Below are 25,918 nucleotides of genomic sequence, written 5' to 3'. Positions count from 1 at the left end.
CCCAGGCACTGGTACATGCAAAGCATCTTCCAAGATCCTCTATCAATGGAACTTCTGGATGACCTCCATTATGGTCTTTTTTTTTTTTAAGTTTTTGCAAGGCAAACAGGGTTAAGTGGCTTGCCCAAGGCCACACAGCTAGATAATTATTAAGTGTCTGAGACCAGATTTGAACCCAGGTATTCCTGACTCCAAAGGCTGATGCTTTATCCACTATGCCACCTAGCTGCCCCTCCACTATGGTCTTAATCAGGCTAAATCTCCCAGAAACCTTTTAGAGAGAAAATTCCAGTTGACTACTAACTTAGCCTTAGCATAGGCACTGTAGGTGCATATAAGCCTATTGAAATCTGGTCTTCCCATCCTCTGTGGACATATAAGCCACATTCACAGAGTAGTAAATGGGCTTCCTATTTGAACTTCATAGAATTCCTATAGATATTTTGGTTTTTATGAGAATTTTGTAGAATATATCCCAATACCATTATGTTAAATTCTTTTGGAGTGCTGATCCTGTCATTCCTTGTAACTGCATTCCCAGCACAGTATCTAGTATATAGTGGATACTTTATGTGTATGATCAGTCAATAATGCTTGCTGATTAACTGTATGGGGTATTAAGAGAGGACCGGCACCTCTGAAATCCAATTCATCCACAAGTCAAGATATTGCTGCATAATGTCATTAGATCTCTTCAAAAATGAAGGAAGAAGAAGGAAAGGAGGGAGGAGGAGGAGGAGATGAGCCTACTCAGTTTGGACTACAGATTCCAAACCAGGGAACTAACATCTATCTTGTCTCCAGTGGTGAAGAAGAAAATAAATGTGATCAAAAGAAAAGACTTTATTCTATACAACATTAGTAATTTTCAAAAGAGAAATGTAAAGCTACATAGCTAGGTATTTGTTCATTGTTCCTCCCTGCTCCCCTCACTTCCTTTATGGGAAGTATGGCAAGATTAAAAGATAACGAGATTGAAAGTCAGAGGGCATAGGTTCAGATATCAACTCTGCTAGCCACTTTGTATGTGACCATGGGCAGATCACTTCCCCTCTATGGGTCTTGGTTTCTCCATATGGAAAATGAAAAGTCTGGGGAAGCAGTGTGGTATGTTAAGAAGTTCACTCTTTCGAGTCTAGCTTGTGTTTGAATCTCTTTCCTAGTGACTGCTGCCTTTCTGTACTTGGGCAAATCATTTCACCTCCCATGGCCTTAGTCTTCTGATCTGGAAAATGAGAGCATATGGCTTGGGAGAGTCTACAATCCAAGGACTTTCAGTTCTTAAATTCTAATTCCCTACCTAGGGGATTAAAGGAGCTGCACTAAGCAATCTCAGAGGTTCCTGCAGCTCTGTTTGTGATTCTCTGACTCCAGAACCCCTAAATTATAAGAGACTGTGGGATCTGGTTTCAGCTATAACATAAATGAACATTATCTTTTTTGATACTTTAGTCCAGAGTTTTGGGGGTTACAAATATTTGTCACTTCCCTACATGAAATTTTAAAGATTTTAAATTTTTTTTGTTTATTTAAGGCAATGGGACTAAGTGATTTGCCAAAGGTCACTCAGCTAAGCAATTATTAAGTGTCTGGGGTTGGATTTGAACTCAGGTCCTCCTGACTTCAGGGCTGGCGCTCTATCCACTGCACAACCTAGGTGCCCTTGAAATTTTAAAGGCTTTAAATGAAATGAAACAAGATTAAAAGAAAAATACTGGATCATAGATTTAGGGGGGATCTTCCAGGTCATTGAGTCAGATTTCCTCATTATATAGATGAGAAAAATGGAGGCACAGAGAGAGCAAGTAACCTGCTCAATGTCTAATAAGTGGCAACCTTCAGAGATATTGAATGTGAACTTGTACCTTCTGACTCTCCAGAGTCTATACTGATTCCTCATCTGCAAATTGAGCCTCCAAGTCCAGAACTGTATCCACCATGCTACACTCCATGTACATTTGCATTTATTCATTTTATATGTATTTCTATATGTACTCTTGTCTCCCCTCTTAGACTAGAGATTCTTTCTAACTGTATCCCCAGTAGCTGACCCAGTGTCTTGCATAGAAATTTATCTGTCTTTGGATAGATAACCAGCCAGTCTGAGATATAGACAGAGAGGACACAGACAGACAGACAGACACACACACACACACACACACACAGATAAATACAGATAGTCATAGAAAGAAAGAAGGAAATAGATTGATAGGAAGACAGAAAGATACAGATAGACAAATAGAGAGACTGACAGACTGACAAGGAGAAAACACAGATGATAGACAGAAAGATAGCATTGTGCTTACTATGTGTTAGTCACTGTGAAAATGGTTGGGAATAGAAATACAAACAAGACAGTAACTGCCCTCTAAGGGCTTACATTCTAATGGAGGAGGACAACATATAAAGGAAGAATGGTAAAGGAAAGGCATGGGAAGAACCATCAGAAAGAGGTGCCAGAGATCAGACTAGAGGCTGGAATAAAGACTTATCCATGCAGTGTCAAGATGTTGGACCTTTGGTACACTGTTTCTGGCATGATTTTTTCCCCTTTCTATGCTTGCAAGAAAGTAGAATTATGTCTGAGGATCTATATTCTTGTCTATCTTTTCTCAGACATCTGGGGAAGAGATTACATATGTGTAGATGTATACAACTATACATATATACAAAGACACATATGTGTGGGGGTGCGTGCACACACACACATAAAAACAATATCCTAGCATTATAACATCCTAGGACCTCAGGTTTGAATGAGACCTCTCAGGCTTTCTAGTTCATTCTAGACTAGAACAAATCTTTTGAAACATTGCCAGCAGTAACCATCTACCTGCTCCTTGGCACTGTTACAGTGATGAGAGATAACCAACTTGGGATAGTATTAATTATTAGGAAATCTTTCCATATATTGCTTCTCTGGAACTTTCAACCATAACTTTTAGTTTGTGACCAAGCAGAGAATATCTATTCACTCTTGTGGCAGCCTTTCAAATATTTGCAAAGTTTAATCATGTTTTACCTTTTTTCCCACCCAAACATGATGTTACTGATTGTCTGCTTTTGCTGCCTCTTTTTCACTTGGACCTGCATCTTCTGTACTCTGGGTCTTCAGAACCTATACTTCTTTCTAGTCCTTGCATGTAATTAATATACTCACCATGGAAATCTTGAGTGATGACTGAGTAAATAAAACTAGTCCACATAGGCACCTTAATTAATGGGTTGTAGTCCCCCAGACATCATCCTCATATCCTATCGAGCTATCATTCCAAACCATCTTGCCATCTACCTACCTTGTATCTTTCTCATTCTCCACCCATTCCCCATCCCATATCTTGCTCTAGGAATCATAGTCAAAATTTCTTCTGGAAAGAACTTGCCAAATGACTAGCAATTCAACATCTCTGAAGCCAAAATGTCCTTCTTTGATCCCTCAAATACTCCCTCATATCCTCTTTCTCTCCCATTTGGAATATAAACTCCTTGAGAACTGGAACTATCTTTTGGGTTACACATTCCTAGATCCTAGCATAGTGCTTGGTAAACAGTAAAGACTTAATATCATTCAATCGATCCAAAAGCACTGATTAAGGACCTAATGTGTGTTAGACCCTGGAGAAGTCAAACAAAACCAAAATAGTAGCTTCTGCTGAAGGAAACTATATGTAAGTATATAGCTACAATAAAGATAAAATAATGGGAACAACAGTAAAATCTAGGGAGATCAGGCAATAACTCAAGGGTAAGGCTGCACTTGACCCCTGAAGGAGATTGGGGATTCTGAGAGATGGAAATGAGGAGAGGGGCATCTATTCCAGGGGAGGGGGGACAAAGAGGTGGAGATAGAATGCTATGTAAAGAATATTGAGCAAGACAGCTAGGCTATATTGTACTTTATTTAATGGTATAACAGTAAATGATTGCTAATTGATTGGAAGAAATGCACAATAATTCTTGGAAAGGCAGGCTAGAGCCTAGTGGTGGCTATGAAAGAATAGGGCATTTCAGTGCTTATTATGTTTCAAGCATTACAAAAACTAATACAGAAAAAAATCAAGATTTTTCTGTGTTTTCAAGGAGTTTGCATTCTACCAGAAAAATACAACATAGAAAAGGGAGGGTACAGCTAGAAGGCAAAGTGGATAGAGCACTGGCCCTGGAGTCAGGAAGACCTGAGTTCAAATCTGACTTCAGACACTAATGATTTCCTAGCTGTATGAACTTGGGCAAGTCACTCTTAGCCCCATTGCTTTAAATAAATAACAAAATTGAAAAAAAAAACCACAGAAAAGGGAGCTGAAGAAGGGGGATGGAAGGAGAAACCCACAGGAGACCAAAGGTGGAGAATCATGAGTGGAGTTGAGAGAGGAATAGGCATGGCTGATTTGGGCACTTTTACCAATGGAAGCTCCAGTGAGGAACTTTTCCAAGGAATCCATTTCTAAGATAAGAAGCTGAAAAGTTTTAACTAGCCTAGAGAGGAATATAGTGTCTTAGTTCTTAGAGGCAAGGCAGGGCTCCTGGAACTTCAGAGATGGTTCCAAATAAAACACACATTTTTAGATATGGTTGATGTGTTTTATTTTGATTGGCTATATTTTTCATCATAAGTGAATACTTGTCTTTAGGGGAAAGGGATAAGGCGGTAGGTGGTGATAGAGATGGAAAAAGTGTCTTTTCAGACCTTCAATAAAATACATAAAACATGCACTGAAAATAATTTTAGAAGGTTCAGAAGAGGGCATAGAGGACAATTTAGATACTACCATGTAAAACAAGTGCTTCAGAAACTTTATATAACAATTATATGTAACAGAAATTCCAAATTCTATATAAAATCCTCTCCTTTTTCTTCTTTACATGATATTCAAATGTTCATATTTGTTAACATTTATTAGTAATAATCAAAATTTAAAAAGAACATCACTTTGGTGATAAGATAGAATGGAGAGGGGCTCAAAGCTTGGAAGTTTTCAGAGCTTTTCCCTAACCAACTTTAAAAAAGCCTCTCAACAGACCCTTAAAGGGATGGAACCCACAAAAATAAGAGAAAAAAAGTTTTCAACTCAAGTTATCATGGAGGAACTTCAGGAAAGTCTTGTCTCATGTGGGTAAAAGAGGAGTATAGCAAAGAATCAGTGGATGAGCTGGAAAGCTAGCAGAAGGGTCTTAGTTTCAGTGAAGCTCAGGTTCAGGATGAGCAAGCCAGTAATGTGACACACCAGCATTGAGGATCCCATCCCTGGATTGGAAGACAAAGCTCAAATACTGGGATCATTGGTACAATGGGTTGAACTGGATTGACCTACCCTAAGGAAGGGGGAAAAACACTAGCCACTGAAACATAAGCAATACCCTAGACAAGTGGTAAGCCAGGGAGCAGACCCCCATCCCTCAGCACAAAAAGTTTGGGACTATATCACCTGGGCTCCAGGTGCAGAGTTCAAATATCAAAATGAGCAAAAAGCAACCAAAAAACCCCCAACAACAAATGCTAACCATAAAAAAGCTACTATTCTGATGGAGACAATAAAAACACCACCTCAGAAGAAAAAAAGCAGCGAAAAAATAACTACATATGAAACCTCAAAGGGAGCTATGAGGAGGTCTCAGATTCAAAAAGAACTCTTGGAAGAGCTCAAAAACTATTTTCAAAACCAAAAAATAGAGAAGGAAAATTGAGAAAAGAAATGAGAATCATGCAGGAGAACTATGAAAAATTGACTGAGCAAACAATAACTTTAAGAATAAAGTTGACCAAATGGAAAAAGAAATCAATTCCTTTAAAAATAAAAATGTCAACAGCAAAAGGAATATAGCTCAACAACTAAAATTGACCAACTAGAAAAGGAATGCAAGCAATCAAAAATTAAATTAAACAATTAGAAAAGGAAATTAATTGAAGAAAATAACACCTTTAAAAGTAAAACTGGCCAAATGGAAAAAGAAATTTCTTTAAAAGTAATATTAACCCACCGAAAAAGGAAAATATCTCCTATAAAAGGACAATTAATCAACTGGAAAAGGAAAAACAAAAGTTAACTGAAGAAAATAAACCCTAAAAATTAGAATTGGACAAATGGAAACTAATATCTAAATGAGACATCAAGATGCCATCAAACAAAACCAAAAGGCTGAAAAAATAGAAGAAAATATAAAATAATTATTAGGAAAAATGAAAGACCTCAAAAACAGTTCCAGGAGAAATAATTTACAAATTATTGGTCTACCTGAAAGCCATAATCAGAAAAAGAACCTAGACAATATCTTGCAGGAAATTATGATGGAAAACTGCCCTGATATCTTAAAACAAAAAGATGAATAGTTCTAGAAAGAATCCACTGATCACTCTCAGAAAACCAAAATAAAAACTTCAAGGAATATTATAGCCAAATTTCAGAATTCTTAGCTAAAGGAAAAATATTACAAACAGTCAAAAAGAAGCAATTTAAACACTGAAAGACCATAGTCAGGATTACAAAGGACTTATCAGCATTAACATTAAAGGACTGAAGGGCCTGGAATGTGATATTCCAGAAAGCAAAGAACCTTGGATTACAACCAAGAATCAGCTACCCTGCAAAATTCAGCACTTTCTATTGGGGAAAGATGGATTTTCAATGAAATAGAGAACTTTCAAACTTACCTAACCAAAAGATCAGAACTGAACAGAAAACTTGATCTTCAAATACAATATTCAAAAGATGTATAAAAAAGGTAAATGGAAAGGGGGAAAAAATGTTACTCAATAAGCCTAAATTGTCCATATCCCTACACAGGAAGACAATACTAATAACTCTTGATAATTGTAATTCTCTTAGGACAGTTGACAGGAATATACTTAAGAGAACATGTGGGAAGAAATTGATTGTGATGTGATGAAACTTTTAATTCTTGATGGTTATATTTTTATTGAGACAGTTAAAGGGAGGATACATGGAAAGGCGGTGTGGGTTTAAATAGATTATAATATGATGATGCTCATGAGTCTTGAGAATTGCATTTCTAATGGGACTGTTGAAGGGACAATACTTGGATAGAAGTCTTGATATGAAATGATTATGATGAGATGAAGTTTATAAATCAATTAATCAAATAATTGTGCTTCTATGAAGACAGATAAAAGGAGTACATTTTGACAGAGGGTGTGGGAACAAGGCAGGTATAAAATAAGACATAAAGAGGATTATACTGGGAGAAGAAAGTATTAGAGATTAAATAACATCACATGATGAGGGATACAGTACCTATTCTATAGCAAAGGAAAAGAAGGGAGGGTGTGAGCCCTGAGTAAATCTTACTTTTAACAGATTTGATTGATTCAAAGAGGGTATTAACATATATATTCCAAATTGGGTGTAGAAATCTATCTTATCCTACAAGAAAGAGAAAAGAGGAAATAAAGGGAAAGGTAAGGTTGGTAAAGTTAAAGTAAAAGGGGAAAGGGAGAAGAAAAGGGAAGAGGGTTGATAGGGAGATAGATTGAGAGAGGCAGAAGTTAGAAGCAAAACATTGGTGAGGAGGGATAAGTAGAAAAGAGAGAAAAATACAAAGTAGGGGAGGATAGGATGCAGGGAAATACACTCTCTCAATAAATGGAATGGATAGAAGAGTGGATTAAAAACCATAACTTTATAATAAATTGTCTACAAGAAACACATTTGAAGAAGAGGGATATATAACAGGATAAAAGTAAAAGATTGGAATATAACATATTACATTTCAGCTGAAGCAAAAAAGGCATTTATCTGATATCAGATAAAGCAAAAGCAAAAATAGATCTAATTAAAAAGGATAAGAAAGAAGAAAGACATCATAAGGCTAAGGCTAAGAGATTTATTTTTGAAATTTTGTAAAATACTACTTAAAATGTCCATCAATTGGGGAATGGAAGTTATGGAGTATTATTGTTATGTAAGAAATCTTTTTTTTTTTAGGTTTTTGCAGGGCAAATGGGGTTAAGTGGCTTGCCCAAGGCCACACAGCTAGGTAATTATTAAGTGTCTGAGACCAGATTTGAACCCAGGTATTCCTGACTCCAGGAATCCACTGTACCACCTAGCCGCCCCCTCTGTAAGAAATCTTAAGCAACCTGATTTCCAAAAAGCATGGAAACTTTTATGAACTTTTGCTGAGTGAAGTGAACAAACCTGGAGTACATTATCCAAATTAACAGCAGTTTTTTGTGGGATGATCAATTGTGTTGGAAGCAACTTCTTTCAGAAGTTCAGAGATCAAGGACAATCCTTAGTGACTTGTTACGGAAAATGCCATCCACATACAGAGAAGAAACTATGAGTAAAGCATACCTTTTAAAAAATCTTTTATGTTTTTCTTTCTCATATTTTTCCCCTTTAGTTATAATTCTTCTTTCATAAAATGACTAACATGGAAATCAGTTAAACTTGATTTTACATGTACAACCTATATCGAATTATTTGCTGTCATGGGGAGGGTGAGGGAAGGGAAGATGGTAGAAAAAGGTTTACAAAAGGATGAATGTTGAAAACTTGGCATACAATTGGAAAATAAATTTTAAAAAAGAAAAATATAGACTGGAGAGGAAAGAGACTTGAGACTGCTATAATGTTCCATGTGAGAAGTAATGAAAAGCTGATCTAATGAAGTTGAGATATGAGAGGAGGGGGGAAAAGATACAGATGTGGTGAAATTGGCAAAATAGGCTTCCTTTTGGGTTACTAGAGGATGTCAGAAAGTGCAAAGTCAAGATAAATTTTCAAGGATGACTCCAAGATAATGTATCTTGTTAGAAGAATGGTGTTCCCTCTGATATAGACAGGGAAGTGTGAAGGACAGATGAGTATGGCTGGGAGGGAGAAGATAATGAGTTCTGTTCCCCTTAAGTCTTCTCATTACCATTCTGATTGTCCTCAGTTACTGAATAAAGCATGATCATGAGGCAATTGGAAGAAACCTCAGAAGTGATTTAAACCCACCTTTTCCTTTCTTAGGGGAGGAAGGGGATGCAAAGAAATGAAATAAACTCATCAACATCACACAGGTAAGGTCTCAACTGGAAGGACCCTCAGAGCCCATCTACTCCAACCCTATCAATTTACAGACTGGAGAAACTGAAGCCCATGGACAAACTAATCTGTCTAAACTCATTCAACTAACTATTAAGCTGCAGAGCTCAAATTTGAACCCTAGCCATCTGACTCTGAATGCAATGACCTTACCCTGTACTATGTAGTGGACAGTTGTTTTAAATAGCTAAAATCTTTTTAAATTGTAGTCTTGTAAATACCTAAAATTCTGATTTCCTCCAAAATCAAATTATATGTAAATAGGCAAAGATTTTTTGATATTTCTAAATGATAACATTTAAAAATATCTAAAAATTTAAGAAAGAGAACAGAATATCAGTGAAGTCAATTTAGATCCAAGGAAACTGTAAAATTCCATTAAAAAATATTATAGACTAGAAAAGGTTGGAAACCTTTATCTTACACCTTTCATGCCTTCAACACTGGTATAAACGTACAACTTTTTAGAGTAGGAAACCCCTAGTATGGTAACTCCTCCATTGAGGGAGATGAGTGACTCATCTGAAATTTATAATTTTTTTTTGTTGTTGTAGTTCAGTCATTTCAGTTGTGTCTCACTCTTCCTGACTCTATTTTTGGGGGGTTCTTGGCAAGATATTGGAATGGTCTTCCATTTTCCTTCTCTAGTTCATTTTACAGATGAGGAAGCTAAGGCAAAGGCAGTTGAATGACTTACTCAGGGTCACAAAAATAAGTTTCTGAACTTGGATCTGAACTCAGGTCTTCCTGACTCTAGTTAGTTCTCTATTTACTGGCTCACTAGCTCCCTTGAAAATACGTTGTATTTACTCATAAGTGCATTTTCTGAATTCTCCAGTAGAAATGAGGGCAGGGACTGCTTTGCTTTTCCTATTTTTTCCTTTTTCTTTTATAGTTTTTTTCAGAGGTAATTAGAATGATGATCAGTTCAAACACCACTTTCTCTATCAGGCCTCTCTTTCTCTTTTTTTTTTTTGTAAGGCAATTGGGTTAAGTGACTTGCCCAATTAACTGTCTCAGGCTACATTTGAACTCAGGTGCTCTATCCACTTCACCTAACTGGCCCTATAAGGCCTTTCTTTCTTTTTGGGGAGGGAGGGGCATTGCAAGGCAATGAGATTAAGTGACTTGCCCAAGGTCACATTGCCTTGAATTCACTTTGTAAACACCCATGTTATATCTCTGGGTAGTCTGTAAGCACAAGACATTCTTCCTCAGATCTTTTCTAGCTATGGAAACCTTTATGAGTCACTTAACTTTTGTTTTTGATCATATCTAAATTACTGGGTTGAATTCTCCATGTCCTAAGGACCTTCCCATCTCCAGCTCTCTGATCCTCATTTCCACAATCCATCCCAAGGAAGCAATGTCAAATCTATCAAAGCAGATATCTGTTCTTGCATTTTTATGATAAACTTAGACAGCTGGAATAAGAAAAACACTTCCAGCAGATTTCACCCAAAATATAAAACCAGCTTCCTAACTGAACATAAACATCAGCAGGATGGAAAAAAATGGGATTTAAATTTGAGATTAACAAAAGGAAATGTAATTTAGTTCCCAAACATATCTTGGGTTCTAGTCTCCTTATTTTATAGATAAAGATAGCCAGTCCCAGAGACAATTTGCCTAGGTTCACACAATTATATCATACTTGAAAGTTTACAGCATCATGCTATAGGAAAGGTTGGGTCTGGGACCAAAATCCAAGGTGTCTGATTCTGAAAAATCAGTTTCTATAAAATCAAGATGCTCATAGCAATTGAAACTGAATCTACACTCAAGATTTTTGGTTACATTTCAAAGTTCCTAATATAACTTTCTCATGATGAGTTCAATTAAAGGGCTTAAAAAGGATTTTTAAAATATCAATTGTCTGATTCCTGTAACATTTTAAAAAGGAGTTGCATAGTATTGACTTTTTTTAAATACCTATGTGACCTTGGACAAGTCACCTAACTTTTGTTTCTCACTTTCCCCATCCATAAAGAGGTGGGTGTGGGGTGGATTGGGCTCCCTTCCATTTCTAGACCTGAGACCTCTGATTTACATTTTCAGTCCCAAAAGGACAGAGTTCTCTTTTGACAAATACTGACCATAGAAACTTAAGATGCAAAATATTCCCTTTCCCATCCACCTTTGAACAGTAGAAAATAAGATGTAGCCACTAATACAGCATAGATTTTATTTGTTTTCTAACATCTCACGGTTTATGCTTTTGGAAGGGAGAAACAACAGGTTGCTATGGAGGGAAAACTGATCTCTGAATTAGAAAGAGCTGGGTGCAAGTCCTGCTTCTGAAATCTACTGGCTGGGCAATCTTGGTCAAGATACCCAACCTCTCAGCTCCCCGGAACGTAATATTCTTTAGTCTTGCTGTTTCTTTCTCTGTCTTGCAAGAGCTTCTACTGTGTGTTTTCATCAATAACTTCTATTGTTTGTCTTCACCAATAACTTCCTCTGTACCTTCAAAGTCATAATAACAAAGGATTCCTCATACACCACCCTTCATCTCCCACTTCCACCCCTTTGTACGGCCGACCTTGAAGTCTGGAATATTCTCCCTCTTCACATCTGTTTCTTAGAATCCCCAGTTTCCTTTAAGCCTGGTATCTATTTTTATACACTTTGTATAAAAATTTTGATATCCAATTGTTTCTTTTATTAGAATATAAACTCCTAAAGGACAGAGAACTTTTATAGTTTTTTTCTATGCTCATTTAGCGTGGGACCTGTAATACAAAAGGTGTTTAATAAAAGTAACTAACTGAATTCAGAATACCCAAATCTACGTCTTCCCACCATCCAGGTCACACTTTGTCCTTTTGGTGCACTTTCCTTGATAAAGGGAAGAGGAAATGCACATGTCTAAAGAGAGAGTTTAGTGCATATTTTTAGAAACCACAATTTTGTTACTCAGCAAATAATAGCATGGAAAACTGATCCTGATGTGCATATCGGTCCAGGCTAAAAATATCCCATTTTTTTTCTGAGCATCCCCCACCTCACTCTCTTCTTGACTATGCTCCCATCACACATCTAAAAAAAAATCCCAATAAAATAGGAAGAGAATCAAATGAAGCCAGTGAAGGAAGATTAGTGTTTTTTCTAAATCAGAGGGCAAACTGTCCTGAAACATACTGCAATCACCTTCAAACTGAACTACAAAGCAGACTTCTTTACCTTTTGTTCACAAGATTTCAAAGTTTCTTGGGAGGCTACAGTTTCCAGCACTATGGGAAGTTACTGACCAGGGAGAGGAACTGAAGATCAGCTGCAACAAGGTCAGTGTCCCAGAGGATCATGGTAGGGAAAGTGCTTCTCTTCCCATCCCCTTGACCTCCATCCATTCTCTTGCCATTTTTTAAATTTAACAATCATTTAAAAGCACAAATGTCTTAGTATGCAAAGGAGCAGAGAAAAAGGGGAATTGTAAATGAAATTATGAACTTCTGTAACTGGAACTTATTGCCTCTGTGACCCTGGGTGAGTCATTTAGTATTTCTCAGCTTTGGTTTTCCCATCTGTAAAATGGGGATAATTATAGCAAAGTTGTTGTGAGGCTCAAATAAAATAAGTGAAACATTTTGCAAATGTCAAAGGCTTATATAAATATTAGCTATTATTGTGAAGAATTTTTTAAAAAAAAGGATAATTTAAATTTAACACAGTAATAACACAATTTCCCTGTTTATTTGTGCCCCCTTCTGAGGTATCTAAAGAGAGGCAGACAGCAGACACACAGAGATAGAGACAGACAGACAGTTACTGAAAGAGACAGAGAGAGCATTAAACTTTTATCTCTTCTACCATTACCTTCTTCCATCTCTCTCTTCATGGCATCTTTTATTCCCCTCAAAATGTAGACAGGGTACCTGAGACTAAGCAACTGTGATGGGATGGGTTTAGTAGGGAGAGTGTCTATTGTGTTTAGGGGTAGAAGGGCTGCTAACATTCTTCTGACACGTGGAGGCAGGGGGGTCTAATGAAGGGACATCCCTTCTGCTCCTGCCAGTTCTGGAGAAGCATCACCAACTTAACCCAAGACTACCACTTTAGAGTGAAAGGACTACCAGTAGAACAGCCGAGAAAGAGAATATGTCCTGAATCACTGGAATCGTTTCTCAGCATAACTGTTCAGTTGGTTCAGTACACTTATGTCTCCTCTGATCCAAATATGCAAAATTCCCTTGGGGAAGGTTTTGTAAATGAATAGGATACTGAGCTTGGAGTCAGGAGAATTAGGGTTCAAACAGGATGATCACTTAAACTCACTCATGCCTTGGTTTTTCTCCTCTGCAAAATTGGAGGGGGGGAACTCAACAGTCCCTTTCCACTGTGACTCAAGAACTCAGTTCCATTACTCGATTAAGTGTTTCCAGGAATAGGTCATGGTTCTTCAGTCCTAGAGTAGTTGGATGACCTTGGGAAAGTCATTTTCTTGGGGTCTTAACTTGTTCATCTGTAAGACAAGGAGTCTGCACTTGGTCAAGCTTAACTTCTCCCACCCCATATGCCCCCAGATCTATGAATCTGACCACAAGGACAGAGGAAAAACACACTGGAGCATGTGAAGTAATTCTGCAGAAATAGAATATAAGTAACATAATCTTATTGAGCCTCAGTTACTGTAAAATGGGAGGGACTGGAATAGATAGCCTCTAAAATCTCTACTAGCTGGAAATCTAGATTGTCATCCTAATATGATTATAATTATTCACTGATAACTATTTTACTTAAAAGAAAATGAGGAGAGAGTGGAAAATCACTAGAGAAGCTACTGGTGGGATAGAGGAAGCTTATCAGAAGAGATGGCTGTTAAGTTGTAAAAGATGCCATTCACAATGAAGAAGAGTAATAAAATCTCTTAGCCTTATTGCATCAGACTGAAACATGACAAATATATTCAGAAAGAAATGTGCAGCTCTTCGGGAGGTAACTCCATTTTATACGTATCACTAAGATATTATGAGATGTGACCAATGACTGGAGCTCAGCTATGGAAGAGACAAGAGAAAAGTACAATGCAGAAGCACTGGATATAAACAGGAACTCATACAAGAGAGTATCTGGCTGTGTATTCTCAGGGAGTAACACAACATTTTATTACGGTAGGGGTGCATTATAGACCACCCAGCCAGAAGGGAGACATAGCTCTTTGAGAGCACAGTTAGTCTGGCTTTTCCTTTTTTTTTAAATATCTAGCACATCCCTGTGCTTAGCAAATAATAAACAATAAGGAAGTAATAAGTTCCATACTTTTTAAACGTGACTCATTCAATCACATCTTCTCAACTCGAGCCTATGCTTGCTCATCTGTAAAATGAGATTTAGCTAGATGATCTCTAACATGCTTTCATGACCTAGATTCTATGATTCCCAACCTATTTAGATGCATAAAATAATGGAAATAAGTATATATGACTGGAATTGAACTCAAAAGAATGTGGGACAAAAGTCGCACCAGGAGCACCAAGCATCCTAAGAAACTGAAGTGGCTCCTACCCACAAAAGTGAATTTTAAAAAAATTTATATTTGTATCAAAAGAAAGAACAAAGAAGATGTAAAACCACCCTCCAGAGATGATGGAAAAAAAGAAAAGTAACATTGAGAGAAGATACAACTACCTAACTTTAATTTTCCTTTTGGTTTTTGCTGTCAAGGGAAATAAACCTGAGAATGGGAAAGGTAGGCAAAATCATAAATAGGAAATTCAGGATAAGTGAATGGGAAGAAAGTTCATAACTTTCCAGTGAGTTTAAGTACTAAAACTGAGTGAAATATATCCCAATGATCTGTAACTAATCGACTTTTGGTAGTTTTAAAATTAGAAGAAAATGAAAGACAAGCTTATGAGGATGGCAAGGCAAATATTTTAAAATTTTTTAAGGGAAGAGGTTGGATTATTTAAACTACATTCTACCACTCTTGATGCTGATTCCTGGGATAAAATTATACCATTTGACAAAGAAGTGGTCATTACTAAGAGCTATTGGGGGGGGGGGGTTCCATCAAGAACAAAAGGAAAAAGCTCAATTGGGCATAGGGAATAGACTAATAGATTAAGAGAATACTATGAATATATTATACCTATGTCTTGGTAGGACATTTGCCAAAGCTTTTCCTTACAACCCCATGTACAAGATGAAGTCTGATCACATAATTATTCTGATTCAGAAATGGCTAAATATTTGGATCTAAACAGTGATAATAGATCAATGGCAACTTGATAAGAGGCCTGCAATGGAAAGTTTGAAGGATTTGTTCTTGATCCCATTTTGTTCAGATTTTTATCAATGACTCGGATGGAAGGAAAGAGAGAGACTGATTGTCAAATTTACAGATGAAATAAAAGCAGAAGAGATAGTTTTTTGGTAGAGTTAAGATAACCATAATGGTGCAGAATGATGACATAAGAAATTTAATAGGGGCAAACTTGCCTTGCAGAAGAAGAGGATGGGAGAAGTATGAGGAAGCAATAGATTACATGAAGAAAATTTATGAGTTTTAGTAGTCGGTGAGCTCACCATAGAGTATCCGTTTGGTATGGCAGATGAAGACACTAATTCTATCTCAGTTTGAACTGAAATAAATGGTATATGGAAAGAAAAATGCTGTTGTGCTGGGTAGACCACATTTGGAACAATTCTCAATTCTGAGGAACATATTTTAGGAAGACCATTTATAATCTAAATGGTGTCCAGAAGCAGATGAGTAGAATAGGGAGAAGACTGAAGACCATATGAGGACCAGTTTAAGGAATGGAAGATGAGCTCAGATTAGTTCATCTATTTAAAGGGCAGCAAAGTAGAAGGATGATGATACATTTACTACCAAAGGTCACAGGTAGGAGAAGTGGGTGGAAAGTACAGACTGGTCAAGGTTCATTTGTTCTTAAAAATATAAATGTGAAAGCAATCTGGAAATAGAATAAAGTGCCCCTGAACAATGAATTCTCCATCCCTGGAGGTATTTAAACAGGAGGTGATGTTCACCTGACATTAATTGTCATTGGGTAGGGTTTGAACTCCAAAGGACATCTATGATATCTTCTAACTTAGCAATTCTATGAGCATATATGGGTGAATAACACCTAAACTGGATGCTAGAAAGTAAAGAATTTAAAGAGATGGAGATTCAAAAAAGAAAAAAGATAATGGGGCCAACATGCTAACTATATGTTTAAAAAGTATAAAAAGAACTGCAATAGAAAACCAAGTTGGAAAATCATTGAAACAAATAAAAAAATGAATTTGTCAACTCCTAAATGAAGATAAAGATCTAAGTGGTTACCATTTTGGTTCTATAAAGGATTGAGGGCAACAGATTTAGCACTGGCATCGGAACCTGGAGGATGGAAGTTTGAATTCAGTCTCAGACACTCAATGTTTACTAGTTGTGTGACCCTGAGCAAGTCACTTATACCTGATTGTCTCACATCCAGGGTGATCTCCAGACATCCTGATTCATATCTGGCTATTAGACCTAGATGGCTCTGGAGGAGAAAGTGAGACTGATGCCTTAGCATAGCACCCCATCACTCATATCCAAATCATATGCTTGCCATGGCAACACTTCCCTAATGTTGTGGTCTTCTTTGAGAATGAAGGACAAACATTACAAAGGATTGACAGTCTGAGTTTAAGTATAGTTCTATAGGCATATATAAATATATATATATATAATATACATTTATAATTTTATTCCAATTTCAGATTCCATTATGTGCCATATTAATCAAATTAGGGAAATTCTGAGGAGCATAGGAATATAAATTTAGAGTTGGAAGATACTACCACATTTTACAGATAAGGAAATTGAGGCCCAGTTTGATTAAATGACTTACTTGCCCAATGTCAAACAAATAATTTTGTTAATTATGAAAACAGGATGCAAGAGATATAATTCATAGGTTCAGTATATCTAAGAGACTGGAATAAGTGTGACCTCACAGGGTCCAGGTCTAGAGTCTGTACAATTGAACATTTCTATTAATGACCACTTTGAAGACTCAGGAAACAAATTCACTCAATTTGAGAGTTAGAAAAGTAACTTCAGGATTCAGAATGACTTGGATAAATGAGAGAACAGACTAGACGTAAATGAAATGAATGAAAAAAAGGAGCAATCCCTCAAATAAAAGGGCAAGAAATCATTACAGGATGGTGTAGAAGGAAGTTGGAGAGGCTCATGAGAGTCCACAGATGAAGAATCTTCTGTGTAAACCTAGTGACTCATGAACATATTTGATGGTGCAGGGCATGTATGATCCACCTGGATTTCCTCCTGTTATTTTCATCCCTCAGAGAGGGTGTTTCATATTCAAGATAATTCTACTTGAAAAATGATTAGAAGAAGACCAGGAGAAGGTTGGGGGAAAATCCATCCTTGTTCAGGTTTATGAAACTTGAATTATTTGCTTTTAGTGGAGAAAATTAAAAGATTAAATTATTCAATCAGTAAGCTATTTCTGTATAGAAACTTTCTCCTAATTCAGGTGAGTACCTTCTCTGAAACTTTTAGACTTAGAAAGATAATTACAACACTCAAAGTTCAAGATAATGTCTAGGGTCACATTATCACAGGTTCCAGAAATAACACTTGGACTCAGATCTTCAGATCTTCCTACACCAGGGCTGATCAGAATCATCATTTTTTTACAAGTTACAATTTTGAGGATGTGGGGAGCACAGATGAGGAAACCCATTCTACCAAAATGGTTCAGCACCATACCTTCAATTCAGTCTTAAGAGAGTCACTTAGACCATGGAGAAGTGAAATGACTTGTCCAGTGCCACACTATTGTTTAATTTTTCTCTCTGTGTGTGAGTGTATGTGTGTGTGTGTGTGTGTGCTTTTGGCAAGGTCACACAACTAGGTAAAGATCAAGTGTCTCAGACTGGATTTGAACTCAGGCCCTCCTAACTCCAGGGTTGGTATTCTATGCACTGGGCCACCTCGCTACCCCTACCCTTTAATTTTCAACTGAGTAACTTGAATGTAGATGATCCAAATCCCAGTTCTATTCCCTACCCACTACAATATAATCACTGCTAACGTTCCATATATCAGTAGCAAGTTAGAAAATCTAAAATAGAACAGAATTAGAATCAGGTGTTAGGTGGCCTGAGAAGCATGGATTTTCAACTTACTTCAGGAGAAAAATAGATGTATAATGATAATTTGCAGCTTAATGCTAATGACAACTCTGCAGTAGAGCAGGTTATTTACCTTTTTAAACACCCTTGAACAAACTTAGCATTCACAGCCACACGATAAAACATTAGCTCTAAAGTAGAAATACAACTTTCTAAGTTGTTCATCTAGATGATAATTGTGACTTTGAAGACAAATTACATCTATGTTAATATTGGAGCAGCATGGTGGTGCACAGAATAGAGTACCAGACCTGGACTCAAGAAGGCCTGAGATCAAATCCAGTCTCAAACCCTTGCTAGCTATGAGACCCAAGGCAAGCATTTCACCCTGTTTGCCTCAGTTCCTCATTTGTAAAATGAGTTGGAGAAGGAAATGGAAAACTACTCCATTATCTTTGCAAAGAAAACCCCCGAAATATTACTGAGTAGAACAAGAATGAAGTGACTTAACAACAATAAATTAATAGTAGAAAGTAGGCCTTATAGCCATGAAAACCTAGGCTCATTTATTACACATACTGTCTTTGTGACTCTGAGCAAGTAATTTCCCCTCTCTTCATCCCCAAGAAGCTCTAAAAATATGACTTGCAGAGAAAAATCCTGGCTGATCTGCATTGATAGAGGGAGATTGCTCTCATGAAAACAAAGATTTAGTCCCTAGCTCTGGATTACAAATTACATTCCTATTTTCTACTTTAGCAATTCATTTGTTTATTATAATGCTCAAGTATCAAGAGAGAAGTGAGACATATTCAACTACTACCATACAAATCTCTGATTCTTTGCTCACATCTTTGTCTTTGGATGGCATGCATGCCCATACCCTTTCCCTATGGAAGATTATTAAACTGAATTCTTCTCTCAATATTTGAAAGTTCAGTATTAATTTTGTGCATTATAGGAAGCACTCCCTGATCTGCTCTCAAACAGAAAATGATTTTTACTTTCTCATACTAACAGACTGATGGTGCAAAAATAGTTGTAGAACAGAAAGGCAAATGACAATGATGGGAGTGAGGTGAAGAAGCAAAATGCCCCTTCTTTTTTCTTCCATGTCTCCCTCCTCTCCCTCCTCTCTCCCTCCTCTCTCCCTCCTCTCTCCCTCCTCTCTCCCTCCTCTCTCCCTCCTCTCTCCCTCCTCTCTCCCTCCTCTCTCCCTCCTCTCTCTCTCTCTCTCTCTCTCTCTCTCTCTCTCTCTCTCTCTCTCTCTCTCTCCCCCTCCCCCCCTCCCCCCTCCCCCCCAATCACCCACCCCAATTTCCAGGTTGCAGGCTAGTAGTTCACAAGATAAAAGGGATATGAGTCACCAAACCTTGGCAGGAAAGAATCATATTTATTTATATCAGTTTTGCCTAAAGTGAGTATCTTTCCCCAGTGCTAATCACAGAGCTCCCTAAACAGTAGGTGCTTAATAAATGCTTGTTGGATTCGACTGAAATATAAGGAATGTCACACTACAATAAGAAAGGAAAACAGAGAGAGGACCAAAATGTGGTACTGAATTAATTAAATGAGAAGGAACAGATAGTTTAGATCTCCTTTGTAAAGAGAACACCAACACAGATGGCACATAATACTATTGATAAAAATACAGGAAAAAAAAACAGAATCAAGGTGGAAGGCCCAAGGAAGTGGACTCAAACTCCAAAGTATCAGAAAGAAAAGCATCCTTAAAAAACCAAGTGCTACTTAAAACCACAAGCTAACTATCTATTGCTATATTCAAGCCAGGGGTTAAAAGATCATCTCTCAGGGGTGCAATTATTGCAGAGGATGCGTCTAGGCAGGCTCTTTTCATCTTCAAGATACCACTCATTTTATCATTCCATTCTTCTTAAATCTTCTGAAGCCAGAAAAAAGACTTATTTAGAGGCCTTTGATTTGGGATCCCCAAGACTGTTTCTTTTTTTAAAGATATCATAACTTTTAATATAATTATTTTCCTAAGTGTATGCTTTATGCATTCAAAAGTATAATTCTGAGGAAGGGTCCAATGGCTTTACCAGACTACCATAGAATTAGTGACACATAAGAACCCCTATCTTATCTCCTGAAGATGCTTAATGGCATATTCTATAATTAAATATTTAATTGATCTAATAAACTTAGAAAACCTTAATGGAAAATAATTCTGAGTTTTCTTTTATAATTTGGAATCTAGTGAACATTTATTTCTGGGTCATACAGATATACTTGCATAAAGAGCTCACTCAATATATTGGGTCTCACTGTCTCTCTTGAGAAGAATATAGCCAACTGGAGAGCTAATTCTGCTCTCAAAGTAGGTATGAAGGGAAGAGTAGGATAATTCTGGTGGGGAAACCAGGGATTTCTTCCAAGGCATGAAAATGTAAAGAAACTAATCATGTTTATTCTACAACATAGAATCTTGTAACCTAAACACAAAATAATTAGCTCCAGGTAGTGGTTTCTTCCCATGAGGCTGAACTTCAGCCGGGTCTTCCTCTTCTCCTATTCTACCCTTCATCCCACAGAGATATATCCCCAGGGGATTATCTAAGACTCCTTTTCTCCATCAAGTAAATGCATTATAGATGCTTTTTGTCTTTTTTTGTTTTGTTTTGCTGCTTGTATCCAGTGACATAATTACTAGCTATGACTCTAGAGATGGATGTGGAAGTATTTCACTTCTAAATTGATACTGAATGTATCAATAGATTGTTAGCTTGTGGCTTTAAGTAGCACTTGGTTTTTTAAGGAAGATTTTCTTTATGATACTTTGGAGTTTGAGTCTGCTTCCTTTGGCCTCCCACCTTGATTTCACTATTTCACTTTCTAAATCAGTCAATGATATATGGTTTCCTCCTACCCAGGGTCATCTCCAGTTGTCCTGATCCATATTTGACCACTGGACTCAAGATGGTTCTGGAAAAAGTAAGGCTGATGATTTATGACAGTCAATGATAAATGATAGACGAACTCTCTCCCTCTTTGGCACTGTGGAATTATGGCAGGCCTATGAATCTTTATGAAGTACAGAAGAAAACATCTATTATGCTTTCAATTTAGTAAGCCACTAGGAGAAGATTCATTTTATTTTTATACAATACTGACACAGTCTGAATGTGAAGGGCTAAAGGACATTAAAACCTTCATTTCAAGCATCTCTGAAACATCTACCCCAGCCCCAATTCAAAGTGAGCATGACATCCAATTGACCTTGCCATTCACCAAGACAATGGAGTGCTAAAGAACATGCCAGATTTGCAAAAAAGGACATTCTGATTGAAAGCAGAGCATTACGAAACATCAGCACCATGGCCCAGCCTACAATAGTCAGCTGCTATGGCAGCCTCCCACTGGGATTTACCATGCATTACCTGGATGGAGAATTTTGGTTCTTCCATTAGTGACTCCAGATGAGGATGCCTCCATTTTTATTGGTCTTCGGACAGGTGGGAGTGAAGAATGCCTAACCACGAGAGGTCGATGGGAGGCAGGACGGCTGGCCACACTTCGCCTTTGATGGATTTGCAAACGCTTTTCAGCCCCATGAAGAGATAAACTTAAACCTAGAATGAGAAACAGCACCATTCTATTTCAGAGGTCATCTTGTAGTGATTAAAAGGTAAATCGGTTTAGTTAACAGGCAATAGCCTAGGTTTAATTAAAAGGTAATATCTAGCTACAAGTAAATTAATGTTATCCAATCCAGAGATGAACAAGTGCACATTCCTTTCAAACTATTAAAGAATGCGAGACACATCAAAATTTGGTTACAAGTGAATTTTCATGGCATCAGTTTTGTGAATAACAACCCCAAATTGAGATGAGTTTGTGTTTTCCCTTTTTTCTTTTCTCTCCTCCCCTTGCCCCCCCTCACACACACACATTTATAGAAGTAAAGATAAATTTATTTTTTATTCTGAACTTTAGCATAAAATAAAGTGATCATTTCCATATAAAGAGAGGTACATAAAAGCAGATTAGAGCTTTGAATCTATGATAATAGATACAGCTTGATTTTCCTTTTAAATTTATAATAAATTCAACAAATAACTTCCAAAGTTCTTGTGCTTGTCAGCAGATACATATTTACATTCATTCACCTATCCAATCATCTAGTCATCCATATGTTCTTTTCTCTTTCTATGTATTCATCCATTCAGTCCCTTATTAATCCTTCTATCTACCCATCTGTCCTTCTCTCTATTTTTCCACCCATCCATCTATCCATGTATTTTTCTCCCTATTGATCTATTAAGATGGTCAGGGTGAAAAACAAAGTGACACAATGAATAGAGGGTCAACATTGGTGTCAGAAAGGTCTGTGTTTCCTTCCTACCTTTGACACAAACTCACTGTGTGATCCTGGGCCAGTCATTGAATCTCTCAGTCAACTCTAGAACCATCTCCCAAAACTAAACTAGAAATATTCTCATTTCTTTCCTTAACAATAGCTGCCATTGGTTCACATAGTACTCTGTGCCTGGTGCCAGATGTGGAGTTAGAGAACCAAGGTTCAAACACTATCTCTTATTATTGAGCAATTATATGGCTTAGGAGAAGATGGCTAACCTTCCTGAGCCCTGGTTCTCTCATTTGTGAAATGCAGTAAATGGACTATCTAGTCTCTGAAGTTCCTTCTTGCCCTTGGTCTATGATCCTATGATCTTACTTGAATCTCAGATCAAACCAGTGCAATATTACACCCAGATGAAGAAAAGTGAGGCAGCTACAATGGTAACTTTAGAGGGAAAAACCATCAGAGGTCCTCTAGTCTAATTTCACAAATGAAAAAACAAAGGGTCCATGGAGTTCAAGTGACTTATAAAGATAATAAGCATCACAGGTAGGTTTAGAACTCAGGTCTTCTGACCCTCAAAATAGTATACTTTTCACTATTTTTTCAATTTTTTTCTTCTCTTTGATCTCTACATATCTGTCTCCTTATCTTTGTGTCTACCTACCTATAAGTTCAGGTTTGAACACAATGAGTCTGTTGTTCTAAATACTCACTAGACCTTAAGATTTCTTGATTCTATCTGCTCCTCCAGAAGAACATGAAGGGAGTTAGAGAGATATAACTCTTAGTTACTTCTTTGTAGATGAATTTAGATGAGATTTAAAATAGGAGATACAGCTTTCATAGTCCCATCAGGGGCACATCCCCTGTGAAAGCTAAGTGGGTGCCACACTGGAGCTTTCAAACTCATGGGGTTCTTTTTTTAAAAAAAATGATTTATTTAAGACAATGGAGCTAAGTGACTTGCCTAAGGTCACACAGCTAAGCAATTATTAAGTGTCTGAGGTCACATTTGAACTCAGTTCCTCCTGATTCCAGGGCTGTGCTCCATCTACTGCACCACCTGGCTGCCCCCACTCATGGGGTTCTTAGTAGGTTAGGATTGTGCACACTGACATATCTTCCTTCCATCCCTCAGTGCAATAAATACTGACAACTAAGAGAAACATGGAAGACTTATAGGAACTGATACATGGAAGTAATATGCTGAGAACCAAGGAAATGATAAAGTAATAATAAAAATAAATGAAAAAAAATATTAAGGGTCTATTATATGCCCAGATATTGTCCTAAGCACTGGAGACACAGATGCACAAATGAGACACTCTCTGACCTCAAGTAGCTTCCATCCCAACAGGGGATGATCAGAGAAGGGTCACAAAGAACTGGGCCTGGAACCATGGGGATGAATGGGGAGGGGGAAAGGAGAGATAGAGGAGGAAAGAGCAAATGGCAAGATACTGGGGTGGCTACAAGGAATGTGCAGAAAGGTTAGCAAGGAATGGTAGATTGGCTGACTTTTTTTTACTTATTCACTCATTAAGAAAGAAATATGAAAAGACACTCTCCCCTCTCCTTTAAAGGGATGGGAACTTATAGAACCCTACATTGTAAGGTTGGACTTATTTTTGCTATACTGGTTGGCTGAACTGAAATATTTCCCTCCATCCCCTTCAATTCTTTGTCATGAGGGATGGGATACAGAGGGAGCCAAATATATTGAGTGACAGAAAAGTAAAATAGCAATAATGTTTTTTAAAACAGGAATGAGAATTCCTACTGTGATTATCATTGTAGTAAAGTCTCATTAAATATCTTGTCCAAGAACAATTCTCCAGCAAATAAAGAATAATCTGGTTCATAAAAATGACTTCCAGTTCTCTTATGGGAGAGGAAAGGAGACCTGCAGAAGAGTTCATTCATCTGTCCAATCATTCAACCAGTCTTTACTGTGTACCTACCATATGTGGACACTGGTAACAAAGAAAATGAAATAGGTCCTGCCCTCAAAAACTTGTGTTGTATTAGGGGAGACAAGGATCATGCTATGAATTCAAACGTATACAAGTAAATACAGAGTCCCTGGAGAGGAGGATGGTGGGCATCAAGAAAGGCCTCCTGTGGTTTTGAACTGAGTTTTGGATAAACATGGGGATTCTAACAGGAGGACACAAGGGAGTATATTTTAAGAGTCAGGATATTTTGAATAAAGGTAGGGAGAAAGAAAGAGAAGCAAGGAAGAGCAGGAAGTCAAGTTTGGTTGGATTATGATTGTAAAAAGTAATAATGTGTAATAAGTCTAGAAATGTAGGCTGGAGCCAAATTGGAAAAGGTTTTAAATTCTCAATGGAAGGGTTAGTGTTTGAGTCATCCATCAATCAATTAATCAACAAATAATTATTTAGGACATACTCTGTAATGGACACTAGGGAGACAAGAACAAAAAGGAAAAGAAAAAATCCTTTCTCTCAAGAGAGAAGCCCTTTAATAAATCCTCTAATGGAGGGGTAGATAATAAATCCATACAAATACATATAGTATAAATATAAAGGTATTAACATAATGTAACTTATGATAGAGGGCATGAGTAGTTGGGGGAATCAGGAAAAGGTCATTTGGAAACTGGTGCTTGAGCAGAATATTGAAGGGAGAGAAGGTTTTTTTTTTTAAAAGCAGAGGGGTAAACTCATGCCGGATAGCAAGAACAAAGGCATGGTGATGGGAAATGGACAAAAAGAGAAGGTCTGTTTGGTTTGCTGAGGAGCAAAGAGACTAGGAAGACAGGTGGGAGTCAGGTTGCGGATAACTTCAAAAGCTAAGCAAATCTGTTAATAGTTTATTCTAGAGGCAAGAGGGACCCACTTGAGCTTCTTGAGCAGAGGAGCAATGTCACAGCTATACTTTGGGGATGCCCATTTCTGCTCAAGAATGCATAGAAATAGTCTAATTATCTCACTGAGTGATACATCCACATTTCTTCCAAATAAAAACATGCTGTTTTTGTCAAAGCATTAAACCAGAAACTACAAGAGTAATATCAACAGAAACATTTTGAAGTCCCTAATGTGTTTTCATACTTTTTTAACTTTAAAAAGAGAAGAGAAAGTTTCAATGTAGAGTCTTATATAAGGAACATATGAAAGCTATAAATTTTCCTATGAATGGGGGGGTAATAAGATGGCATTTTCTTTCCCAGCAAAGGCAGGTTTTACTTGGATGTCCTATGAGCTTAAGTTATCTCTCCTGCCCTCTTTTAGTTTCTAATTATTCACTGAAAATACCATAGGACAATTTATATCAATAGGAATAGAATTTGATGCATTTTAAAAAACATATACAAAGATGCCCCTACCAATACTTCTATTATTTTTAAGGCTTTTATTATTAACGATTCTAACAGATCAAATATGCCAGGAAGAAAAATATCCTGTCTACCTTGTTT

At 37.2% G+C, this 25,918-nt stretch overlaps 1 protein-coding gene across 6 annotated transcripts in view; it reads right to left on the bottom strand.

Moving 5' to 3' along the window:
* ANO4 (anoctamin 4) overlaps positions 1–25,918 on the bottom strand; it is a 413,892-nt gene that overhangs the window by 177,215 nt on the left and 210,759 nt on the right. For all 6 annotated transcript variants that reach the window (XM_074226672.1, XM_074226673.1, XM_074226677.1 and 3 more), the window contains one exon: positions 21,551–21,742. In XM_074226672.1, coding sequence (XP_074082773.1) covers positions 21,551–21,742 — 192 coding nt within the window. The remainder of the gene's footprint in view (positions 1–21,550; positions 21,743–25,918) is intronic.

This window comes from Macrotis lagotis, chromosome 2, assembly GCF_037893015.1.
Source record: "Macrotis lagotis isolate mMagLag1 chromosome 2, bilby.v1.9.chrom.fasta, whole genome shotgun sequence".
NCBI classification, from domain to species: Eukaryota; Metazoa; Chordata; class Mammalia; order Peramelemorphia; family Peramelidae; genus Macrotis; species Macrotis lagotis.
This window is presented reverse-complemented; position numbering and strand designations above follow the sequence as displayed.